A 12,002-nucleotide genomic window follows, 5' to 3' on the forward strand; every position below is an offset into this window, starting at 1 on the left:
TGGGAAGGGTGAAGGTAGACATGTACGTGTCCAACAAAAAGTATCTTCAGTGCTATACCTATATTCTCATTTAATTTTTCCATGGGAATCTTTTGATAGTTTATGGAAATCTTGAGTTAACAAGTGATTCTGACATTTGTTCTTGTGGTAAGCATTACTCTTTCAGAGAAAATATCCCCACAAATCAGTTGCTTTTGCTGGAGCACTATACCAACTAATTTCATTGAGATGTCAAAGCAAACCAAACCAAGGCTGGAGATAGTAGTCACAATAAGGGTAATCAGTACATTTATAGGAAGATAGGGAAGTACCTGTACACCGTTTTCTCAGTGTCCCATTTTTATCAGGAGAATGATGGAGGGTGTTACTGTTGCCTCTGGTTAGATGCTAAAAAGAAAAACACAATGAAACAGAACTGTTTGAATGACTAAAAGAATGGCTGTATCACCTTTTTAGTTGGTTTACTTTATTATTGTATTTTGGTTTGCAAAAGTTGTATTTTCAGTTTTTCACTTGTACCAGTTGCTTATAACTCAACATTTGTTTTGTCCCCCTACCTTAGGGTTATAAAGTTAAGAGAGAAGTGTAAAAATTAGAACCCACACACACTTGCTTGAAATTTATATTTGAAAAGATGGTGAAGCAGGTTTAATGACGGAGAAAGATTGGATGCTTAATTATTGTTACCTGCAGCAAACTGTTGTCTTTCTGCATCTGTTTCCATAAATAGACCTTTAGATACAGAAATCCACCCCTGGGCAAAGAGTTCCCATTCAGTCTCTTTGCTTAATTTAAATTGCTGGTTTGAGATGGTTATTTTTGAAACCCATCTCAGGTTGACTTCCCCCTAATCCCTAAGCCTTCTTCCCTCATCTGCCAAATTATATGTAATGAATCGCAGCTAGAGTGCTTTTGGCATTTCAGGAGTCTGAGAACTTGAAATTTGATTTAAATGGTAATTTATTGTGACAAAGGTTGGGCACTCAGGTTCCTATTCCTGCAAGTCTTTCCATGGACTTGGCCTTTCCCTGGACTTGGCATGAGACCAGCTGTCTCTCTGGCTTCTGCTGCATTTCTAGAGAATGGCAAGTGCCCTCACCCCTACCTCGTTCGTTTTAAAACAGTATGGCCTAGTTCAATACTCACGAAACCACTATTGTTAGGTTTTAGCAATACCTGGGGCTATTTATTTCAGGTGTAGTTGGCATGAAACTAAAAAAAAGCCACAAAAAAAAACAAACAAAAAAACCCCACAAAAAACAAAAAAACAAAACAAAGCACCTTATACTAACAAAAGTTAACTTTATTTTTATTCTTTTGAATATTAGATACTTACTGCTTTTATTTGTTTATGGGAGAGCTCTGCTTCTTCTGGTCTCTCTTTTTTGGCTTTTGAGTGCACACTTAAAATTTTTTTTAAAATAGCATCAGAAATAAATTACGTGTTTGTGAATTTGTATAACTCATTAGTAATTAATAATAAAGAAAATATAATTCCCAGCCTTTTCCATTCCTTTTAAAAAGAGCCTAACTAAATGTAGCTTCTGTTGCCTCTCAGAGACCTACTGAATATTCTAGACTAGGATAGGAGGACATTTATTTAAATTTCTAACTTTTAAGGAAATATATCAACCGCTATAAGATAACATATGCCTGGATGATTCCTTAAAGGAAAGAATTAAATGTACATTTTCCTTATTATTAGGAGTATGGATATACATAGCATGTTAATTTGATTTTGCTGTTTCAGTGGCGTGTCTGTTGGAATGAGAATTAAGAATGTTGAAAGTCACTCTTGGCATGTTATATTAGATAGGCAACCTCTGATTTACAAGTGGGTTATGTACTTTCTAAGTCAGTGTTTATACCTCCATGTAAATTTCCCCCATAGGTGCAGTGTTTGTTATAAGTGATGATTGAGTTCTTTAACACAAAAGGTAATGCACTGGAAAGTAACCATAAGAAAAGTTTCTTAATCTCTCTGAGCTTCCTTATCTTAAAATGAAGGTAATGGTAACCTACCTCATAGAGTTAATGTGAGGATTGAATTAATGCATGTAAAGTTCTCGTTATAGTGTCTGATATGTGACAAGTACTCAGTAAATGTTAGCATTGCTTTTTAAACGTTTCCTGGGAAAATGCATTCTGAATGTCATCATGGAATACTGGGGGATGTCATCTTGGGGAAAGCAGGTTTATATAGGTTTGAGTCCTGGTGGAAAGGGGGTAGTTTGGGTCTCTTGCTTGAGTTTCGCAGCTTCTGACTGGGGAAACAGGATGCTCTAAAGAGGAAAATGGAGACCCTGCCTCCCTAATGATTCTTTCTATAGATAGACTTTGCCTGGGATGATGGACTGGGAAGGAGGTTCATTTGTGGCAGCAGGTTGGCAAACGGGGCTTCTAGCGGCATGGCAGTGACTGTCGCCACCTAAGAGGCTTCTGACATAGGTTGTAGGGAGGGGAGGTTATGACATTTGTGAGGCAGGTGAGGGCCATTTGGAACCAGCAGTGTTTCATTTCTCCAGTGGTGCTAAGAACCCATCTGAAATGATTCTGCTTATTTAAATGGACCGTTTCCCCTCTTTCCTATAGCTGGAGACTATGGCCAAAATGGAGGTGAAAACGTCACTTCTGGACAATATGATTGGAGTTGGAGATATGGTTCTTTTAGAACCTCTCAATGAGGAGACCTTTATCAACAACCTCAAGAAGCGCTTTGACCATAATGAAATATATGTGAGTATACACTAAAGGTCATCTGTAGGGTTTAGACTGTGTATTTTGCAGTAAAGAACTGGCTTCTCTTCCTGAAACTTCTCTCTCTCTTTCTCTCTCTCTTTTTTGTTTATCAGAGTTCACAGGTATTTGTTTATACCTTTAGGAAGAATTTTGTGTTTGCTCATTTGGCACATGAATAATAGCGATTAGAGTCCAGCGAGTCTACTTTCCATATGGTGTTTGTAGAGTGCCGACTGTGCAGAGTAGTGCATGAGATGTTGGAGGCATTCTACAGCAAGTAGAAGAATGCTTAATTCCTGACTTCTGAGGAACATGTATTTAAGGGGAGTTTTTAAATCCATAGGCATCTTCTTGGTTGCCTTTATAAGATTAGCAGTCTAATCTTTGAGAAGCTGCTCATTAAAATGCAAGGCAGTGAACGGTTAGAAAATACACGAACCTTCTTAACAGTTGTAGTTAGTAGAGACAGGAGCAGATTACCAGATAAAAATATGTGCTTGGTCTCTGGAGATGTAGGAAGAGTCATGTCCTGCTATACAAAAGTATAAGGTTATATACAAAAAGAAAACGTATAAATATATACAATAATAGGAGAAATTTTATGTTGTAAAACTTCTTTGTAAAGGATTTCACCAGGTTCCTTAAATATATTCAAAACACAAGTAAAAAATATATGTATATGCAGCTTTTCAGGAATTTGCATCTGTTCAGGTAGAGGTGTGTTGTTAATTAAACCAAGGAAATGGGGCATTGGTTCCCTGTACCAGTGGCAGAAGTGGAGAAGGAAACAGGATGGAGTGGATGGAAGTGTGTAGTTTTAATTGATTCTGCCGCGCTTCTGAGTTCTTTTTCCCCCTTTTTATACTGTATCTGTGCCTGGAGATGAATGAGATTATTGGGACATATCTCATATTTTTCTATTCATATGGGAACAGTAGGAAGAAATATAAATAAATAAAAGAAGAGGTCATAACTGATACAAGTAGGATCGATTATAACTTTTGTGAAACTAACATATTTTTAAAAATTATACGCAAAGCCATATTAATATATGTTCCATATAGCTTTCCTTGCCAGATAGCCAGTCATGTCTCAAGGATAATTCTTGGATAATTTCTTAATGAAATAATAGTCATCATCTGGGAATTGAACTTTTCCTCTTTCTTGATTTGTATTGTTGGAGGCCGGAGGAGGTTGACAGTAACATGAGATATGTGGATACTGCTCTTGGGAGATTAATTTGATAATTTGATAAGAAACTACGTTCAGAGATGTAGTTATGCAAAATGCTGATGCAAATGGAAAAGGTGTAAAATGCTGCTGCAGAGCAGGGAAGAGGTACTGTTTGGCTTGGCAAAGATGCCCGGTGTCACCTTCCCTCAAAGCACAGCAGTTCAGCCTTCAGGTGGGAAAAACTTACGCTTCTGCAGCTTTAATTGAAAGTATGGTCTGATAACAAATAAAAGACAGACTTTAAACATTGGTCTCTGAGATAGAGATAGGAGGAACCAATTATATTGTAACTAATGCTGTTGATCGTTTTTCTTTTTGGCTCTCAGAAGCACAATTCACTTTTAGATGAATTGAAAATAGGATGGAGAGTAGGACATTACCTGCATTCAAATACCTGATTTGTTGTACTCACTAAAAATAAAACAATCCCCCTTTTAACAAAATGCGGAGTGTTAACATTCATGAGTCTTTAGCAGACAAAATGTCTGGGTTTCAGCTGTACATAATTTTCTTCTCTATTTTTGGAATGCCCTTTCTGGTATAAAACAAAAGCAGAAAATGGCTTTCTGCTTTCAGATATGCATATAAATTAAAGTTTTCCATGATACTTTGGTACTATCATTTCCATAAGATGTGTGCCTTCATTTTGTAACTTTAAACACACATCATATTTGAGGGTTGGGCATTCTCTATTTTAAGCAAAAAAGAAAAAGAATAAGAAAAAGAAAAAAAAAAGCATGTTATAGAATGTGTGTAGTATGATCCTATTTTTTTTTTCTTTAATTTTTATTGGGGAATATTGGGGAACAGTGTGTTTTTCCAGGACCCATCAGTTCCAAGTCAAGTTGTTGTTCTTCGGTCTACTTATGGAGGGCGCAGCTCAGCTCCAAGTCCAGTCAACATTTTCAATCTTAGTTGTAGGGGGTGCAGCCCACCATCCCATGAGGGAGTTGAACCCACAACTTTGCTGCTAAGAGCTCGCATTCTAACCAACTGATCCATCCGGCGGCCCCAATCCTATTTTTTTTTTAATGGAGGGTTTATGTATTGTATATTTGTATGCATATAGAGAAAGGCATGCTAACTTTGGGTACCACAGTGGGATGGGATGGGATGGGATGTAGGGACAGGGAAAAGTTATTCTTTAAACATCTTTATTATAAGATTTGCTAAGTCAAACATGTATTGTTTCTATAATTAAAAAAATACTGTACAATAAATTTGATTACCACAACTCTGCTACCCCACATGTCATGTATACCACCCTTGGGAAATCTGTTTCTGGTTCTTATTCTTATAACATTCCTGCTTTACTTTTGTTCATGGGTTGTAAAATTGTTTTGTCTGATGCCAAAGGCTAAGTTAATATGACATGCAATATTTTACTGTCTAGTACTTCACTTTGTTTTTTTTAAATTCTTTCCCAGAAAGTGAAGGTACATTTAAAAAACAAAACAAACCTCCTTTGTAGTCTCATAGCTTTGTTTTATTCTATAACAGTGGGTGACAGTCCATGATGATTCATCATGCAAACACATTGAACAGTCATATGTTCAGAAGCCATGGTTGACAAAGGGGCCAGTGAACGGAAGGACCCTTGGCTCAGACTTTTGAACTCTGGCTAAATCCTTGGCCTTAGCAGCCTCCTGTGTGAACCAATTCCAGGTTAGGGGACCCTATCCTTCCATCCTGCCATCCGTCACCACCCTTCTCCCCCATATCAGGAGATAAGAAATCGCCCCTACCTTCACAGAGCTCTCACAAGGAATTGCTTTGCCTCTAGATGGGAGTTCTCAACTCTCTAGAGAATGAATAACCCCTAGTGGATTTCCAGACAGCTGAACCTGAAAGTAAAATCCCTTGTGATCTTAAACCTGAAGCTCTGCATGGGCCACTTGTCACATACCCTCTTCGCACTACTGACTATGGTCAGGTGACTGCAGTAAGCTGACTCTCAGGACAATGATGTCTACTCCTAGGATTAGGGTAGGGTTAGCTTTTTCCAAAGTAGATGGGCTGTGTGTAAGGGGGTGGATACCCAACCAAAGGTATCTATCCCCATGCTAGAAGAGGAAGAGGGAAATGGATGAGGCCACCTGCTGGAGGCCCCTCACAGGCTTTGTAGGGGATTTCGTAATGAAGTGGCTTTACTGATATTGATACCACCTTAGAGAATATCTGCCCTGGGAAGCACTTACCGTTTGAGTTCTCGGTTTCAAGTGCACCCAAAGGCATACTTCTCTCCTGGAGAACTAATGGCGGAGAAGAGTGAATAGGTGCCTCAGAGACTCTGGGGCATAGTTGAAGTTCATTCACTTTAGGGAAATTTTGTTGACATCTTTGCTTCCAAAGTAATTCAGTTTTATTCTATTCTGTAAGGCGTATTTTTTTTAATCTAATATGCTCTTTGCAGTCCTTTGAGTAAGAAGTATTTTTAGTGTTGACAAGTAGAGGTAGTTTATTTTCTATCTGAATTACCAGGTTGGGGATCATCTAGCTATAGAGGTCTGAATTCATCCAATTTTTGGATCTTACGTTAAACTCGTAGTTGTAAGTGGACTGTTTTGACAGTCTAGTAAAAATTGTCTTAATTTTTAGACGTTAGTTCTAGAATTAGGACCTCCATAAAGATGGGGCCAGGTACTTTTATGAAAGATACTCCTGGAGCCAGGAATATCCATTGTTCCAGATGTTGACTTGGTCTGTGCAGTAAGGGCTGTGGTTCAGTTGCAGGAGGGTCAGGTGAGAACCGACAGGGAATGTTGGCCTGATGGAGTAACATGCAGGGTCAGGACTCTGTTTGCTTTTATTCCTCCCTCTTGGCAGCGTGCAGTTCAAGCTGGGACCAGCTGCAGGACGTGCTGTTCAGTCTAGCAGCCTCTGTGTGGGGTCAGTGGTGGGAAATGCTGGTGGTGATGTTCCCGAGTGAACGCTGCTTTTTGGTATGCTTTCTGTCCTTCCTCAGACCTTCTTCCGGCCTCCCTCCCCCTGCCCCAGCCAGATAGAATTGTGGCAGGATTTCATGTGGACTTGTCATGTAGGTGACCCAGACAGACATGGTGCTGTTTTTAGGGTGACTGGTCAGAGCTGTGGTTCTGTTCAGGAACAGGAAAGCTGCAATTTAGGCAAGAGTAAGGCCCAGGGCAAATTTGGAAACAGAAGAACCAAGGTAACAAAGAAGTATTTTTTGTGCTGACAAGTAGATTTAGTTTGTTTTCTATCTGAATTGTCAGGTTGGGGATCATCCAGATATAGCTGTCTGAATTAGTCCAATTTTAGGGTCTTAAGTTAAACTAATTGTAGGTGTAAGAGCGACTGTTTTGAAAGTCTAGTAAAAATTGTCTTAAGTTTTAGAAGTTAATACTCGAGTTAGGATCCCCATAGGGATGGGATTAGATGCTTTTATGAATGATACTCAAATATAAGTACGTATAAACTATTTGGTTTAATATATTGAAAAGTAAATGAAAAGAATGCTATTGAACATTTATGTATTTATTTGAAGTGTCAAAAAGCTTTTCATACAGCCACATGAAAATTCCTACCTTATGGGTATAACATATATCCCTGGGAATTTTGTGTAAATGGTGTATTCGTTTTCTCTTGCTGCATAATAAATTGCCCCAGACGTAGCAACTTAACATACATTTATCATCTCACTGTTTCTGTGGGTGGGGAGTTCGGGCATGGCTCATCTGGACCCTCTGCTCACGGTGTGTTTTTCACCAGGTCATCAGGGCTGCAGTCTCATTGAAGACACAGTTCTTTTCTAAGCTCTTGGTATCGTTGGCCGAGAGCTGGAGCCCCTGTTGGCAGGGGCTGGAATTCAGGCATCCAATTTAGTGCTATTCATGCTATCCAGACATTCTCCATTTTTTTTTTTTCTTTTTAAAATTTCCTTTATAGTTTTTATTTTTTTAATTACAAAAGTAACAAATGCTGTTGGAAAAAAAAAATCAGGTAGTACAGGCATACCTAATATAAAAATGTAATTTTCTTACCTCAATATCCCAGCCCCTTTTCCAGAAGTAATAGTAGTTAATAGAGCAGTGGGTAATCTTCCAGATTATGTAAGTGTGATCAAAAATTAATTTTTTTTGTTCTAGAGCTGGAAGGAAGGGGGTCCTCCTTCATCTAGATGGATGGACCTTTCCCCAGAGAACCCAGAACCAACCAAGTTTGACTGGAATGAGAACTATCTTTAATGCCATCTCCCATACACCTAGACCAAATGGGGAAAGGAGGAAGGGGTCCCTGACTTGGTGAAATGAAACACCTAGACTTACTTGTGTATGAGTGGTTCACCGTGAGCAGACTCAGCCTGCTCAGCTCATTGAGAAGGTGGAGCATTAAGGAAACACAAGAACAAATTGTGTGTTTTTAAGAGTGTAGCTTTGGTGTTTGGAATGGAGACAGCATTAGCAGGCTAGATAAAGCTGGTGAAAACAGCAAATCACAAGGCTGAAGAGAAATGTTGTGTCTAATTTCTGAGCACAGTCTATTTCTTGGACAGTTTTTTAATACTTTTCAAAAACAATCATTTTTGGTGTTAACTTGACATTTTTTACCCATCCAAGCTCTCTTGAAACCTTTGATGGTTGGAAAATTTCTTCCTCTTAGAACTTGCAAAATGGACACAGAATTTATCTGTTATTTTTCAAGTGTAGAGCTGTTTCATTTTGCAGGCACAATATAGTTCTTGAAATATTTGTATACTACTTATAATATATTAATTTAAATGCTCTGGTTGAAATCACTGTGAAGTTCGATTTGGAGGAAAATAAGGCCCGATCTTGGGTGTCTGAAAGTGTTGTCACCTTTTGGTGGCAGTGCGGTGCGTACTAAGAAGCAAAGACCTGAGCTCTTGTCCTGGCTCTGCCACTTACTGTCTGTGAGACCTGGGATAGGTGCCTCATCTCCTCTGTGATTGCTTTCTTATGAGAAAAATGATAAATGATGACCACTAACGTTCATTAAGTCCTTATTGGTGCAATATCCTATTCTACATACTTCACATGTATTTTTTCATTTGATTTTTACTAGAGTTCTATGCACAGTAGGTTTTCATATTATCTTCATTTTACATATAAAGGAACCGAGGTTCAGAAAGGCTAAATATAATAACTTGTCTGAGGTAACACAGTGAGTAGGTAATGGAGCTAAAATTCACACCCAGGAAGTCTGGCCCCAGAGTTCATCTTTTAGTAATACTCTCCTGACTTACTACGGTTGCTGTGAGCGTCAGATGATACCACTGATACGGAAGCATTCTCAGTCTACAAAGTGCTGTTCAAAATAATTGAGAATGACATTGAAGAATGTGTAGGTTTGCAACAAGACAGTCTCAACAACCCAGACAAATAATTGAAATGATAATCAGCATTCCTGCTGTGTGTTAAGCATTCAGTAATGCAGTGACATAAATTAGTGTGACATGGAACAAGTGCGTTCAGTTCTAAAGTCATAGGTGCTCATTTGTCACATTAGAGGTAGCAGCCATTAAGATGGTGTTTTCCCCTCTGGAAGGTGGGAGAAGACATTGGGAGGAGATTGTTTTCCATCATATTTCCTGAATGGCAGGTGACTGACAGCTGCACATGGTCCTTCACCTTTGTGAGCACAGGTAGAAGAGGAGGGGGAAGCAATTCAGCACAAGGGACATGTGGCCAATTCTACCCTCTTTACACATGCATCTATTTCTGCTGTTATAGCTGTAGTACAGATCAATATAGTAATTATTAATGGTAACCCTAATTTCTAAAGAGGCTGTTTTGTTTCAAACTGTTTTGGAGGAGGGGTGAAGGGGAGATACAGTATGGCATATTGGGAAAGGCATGGACTTTTGGCAGATAGACCTAAGGTTGAATCTTAGCTACTCACAACCACTGTGGCCATTTTAAGTAACTGAAGGTCAGTTCTCTCATCCAGGATGCTTAGCATCTTAGCCTGGTACTTGGCACATAGTAGGAATGGAGTACCTGGGACGTCCATGACCATTTGAAAAACTTGGAAACCCAGAATGACTTTTCTTCAAGGTTTCAGATACTGAGGTTTTCTGTAATTAGATTCTCTCTCTTCCCTTCCCTTCCCCAAACTCTCTTTTTCCTTCCCTCTCTCCTTTCTTTTTTTCCCCCTACCCTTTCCCTCTTTGGTATTCATTGTACAGATTTCATTTTTGTTGTATTACTACTTTCAATTAGCCACATAATATTATTTTTAAGCCTTCAGGTCAGTAGTATACCTGTAACACAAGACCACTCTGTACCTTAGTTAAGTGTTTTATTAGGTTTGGAGAATGGTACCTGTTGTCTCATTACAGAGTTTATCTCAGTGAGGCTATGGTAGTCTTGTGTTATCCTGCTCTAAAATAAAGACTGCCTGAAGTGATATTTTTAGATATTTCAGCGTGGCATAGAACTCATATATAGTTCTTTAATTCATAGTCTGAAACGGCCTGCAGCACCGGAACAAAGGGTTATAATGTGGTGGTAGTTTAGGCATGTCTCCAACTAGACTGACCGTGACCATGCCTGACTCGCACGCGGCCTCCTGGGCAGCCATGGTTTCCATGCTCTCCTGGCCTATGCATGGGCTCCTGAGCGAAGGCCAGTGACTTATGGCACAGCAGAGATAGAAAGAACGGGGCTTTGATTCTTTGCTCAAACTTTGAATTGAGAAATACTGACACAAAAAAATAAAAGATCAATGGAAGCAGATACTGGCAGTCATGACTGCTGTGAGGCCATGATTGGCCACTGCAAGCAGAAATTATGGATGAAAGTCTTTGCCGTAGACCAGCCCTGGAGTAGAAAGTGAGAAAACCAGTTAGTAGTAGGCCCAGAAGAAGCAGACACGAGCAGGGAATGAGCCCATTGATAACTGGAACTGGTGGGGAAGCCTTCACAAACTCGTGTTGCCTTGGTCTGTAATGCTTCCTTGCACCCATACTCACTCTTACAGCTCAGTGATAGGTTACTTTGGGGGTCCTTGGGTGTGTTCTTATTACAGTGAAACCTTCAGTACTTGATGTAATTTGAGAGCATCTCTGCTGAGCAGCTGGAAGAGCTTGACCAAATCACACTTCTCTGTTCTATGTCATATTAATAGATTTTGGTGTAGAGTTTTGGCAGGGAACTACCTGTACTGCTAATTGTGATACCTTGGGCAAGTGTGTAAAACCTTCGCATGCCTTCAGTTTCTTCCCCTGTAAAATAGGCTATTATTAGTATTAGTTGTGTGTGTGCGTGTTTGTGGATGTGTATACATATATCGCATAAGTATCACAAATATCTTCTTAAAATTGGAGATATGCAGTGTACACACTGAATTACATTGCTTCAGGTATAAGACCCCGGTAGAAGCCTCAGCTGGTTATTTACCTTACATTTGTAAATTTTACTTACGCAGTTTCTCACAATTTTGAACCTGTGTTTAAAAAAAAAAACAATCAAAGTGTTTGGTTGACTGTCTTTAAAATCCAATTAAGACAAAAAGTCCTGTTCAGAGGAATTTGGGAAATCTTACAGATAGATAATTAAAAACACTGTGACACCTAATGTCTCGATGTCTTGTGCTCAAATTCCCAGGATCTGAGACCCAAAGAACAGGGTACATTCCTCCTCCTAAAGTGAACAGCATGTTGTCATTTCTGAAGGCTCCAGCAACTCGTCTTTTGTAACCATTTCCTCATTATCCTAGGCTTTTAATAGTAGCTTCATTAAGACATATGTCATGTGCTCCCCTGGTAACTCATCACTTCCCTGTATACGGAGACCATGTTGTAGGGCTCCGGTATTAAAGGATGCCTCACTGAGTTTAGCTGAGATCCTAACAGATTACAGGCTTTTGAATCCTGGTTTGGCTATTTCCTGTGGCCAATAGCGTCCATTTGAGCCAAACTGTGAGTTTCTATAATCACAGTAGGTAATATTTATGGACTTCTTACTGTGTTTCATGCTGTAACACACAATTTCATTTACTCCTCAGAATTAGATGAGGGAGGAACCTGTGTCATCCTCCTTGTCCAGATG

General features: G+C 39.3%; 1 protein-coding gene across 6 annotated transcripts in view; it reads left to right on the forward strand.

Annotated features, from left to right (window-relative positions):
* The window catches only part of MYO1B (myosin IB), a 171,819-nt gene that overhangs the window by 28,299 nt on the left and 131,518 nt on the right, over positions 1 to 12,002 (forward strand). For all 6 annotated transcript variants that reach the window (XM_019740730.2, XM_019740732.2, XM_019740734.2 and 3 more), the window contains exon 2: positions 2,593 to 2,736. In XM_019740730.2, the coding sequence (XP_019596289.2) occupies positions 2,602 to 2,736 (135 nt within the window). In that variant the 5' untranslated portion in view covers positions 2,593 to 2,601. The remainder of the gene's footprint in view (positions 1 to 2,592; positions 2,737 to 12,002) is intronic.

This window comes from Rhinolophus sinicus, linkage group LG01 (genome assembly GCF_036562045.2).
Source record: "Rhinolophus sinicus isolate RSC01 linkage group LG01, ASM3656204v1, whole genome shotgun sequence".
NCBI lineage: Eukaryota > Metazoa > Chordata > Mammalia > Chiroptera > Rhinolophidae > Rhinolophus > Rhinolophus sinicus.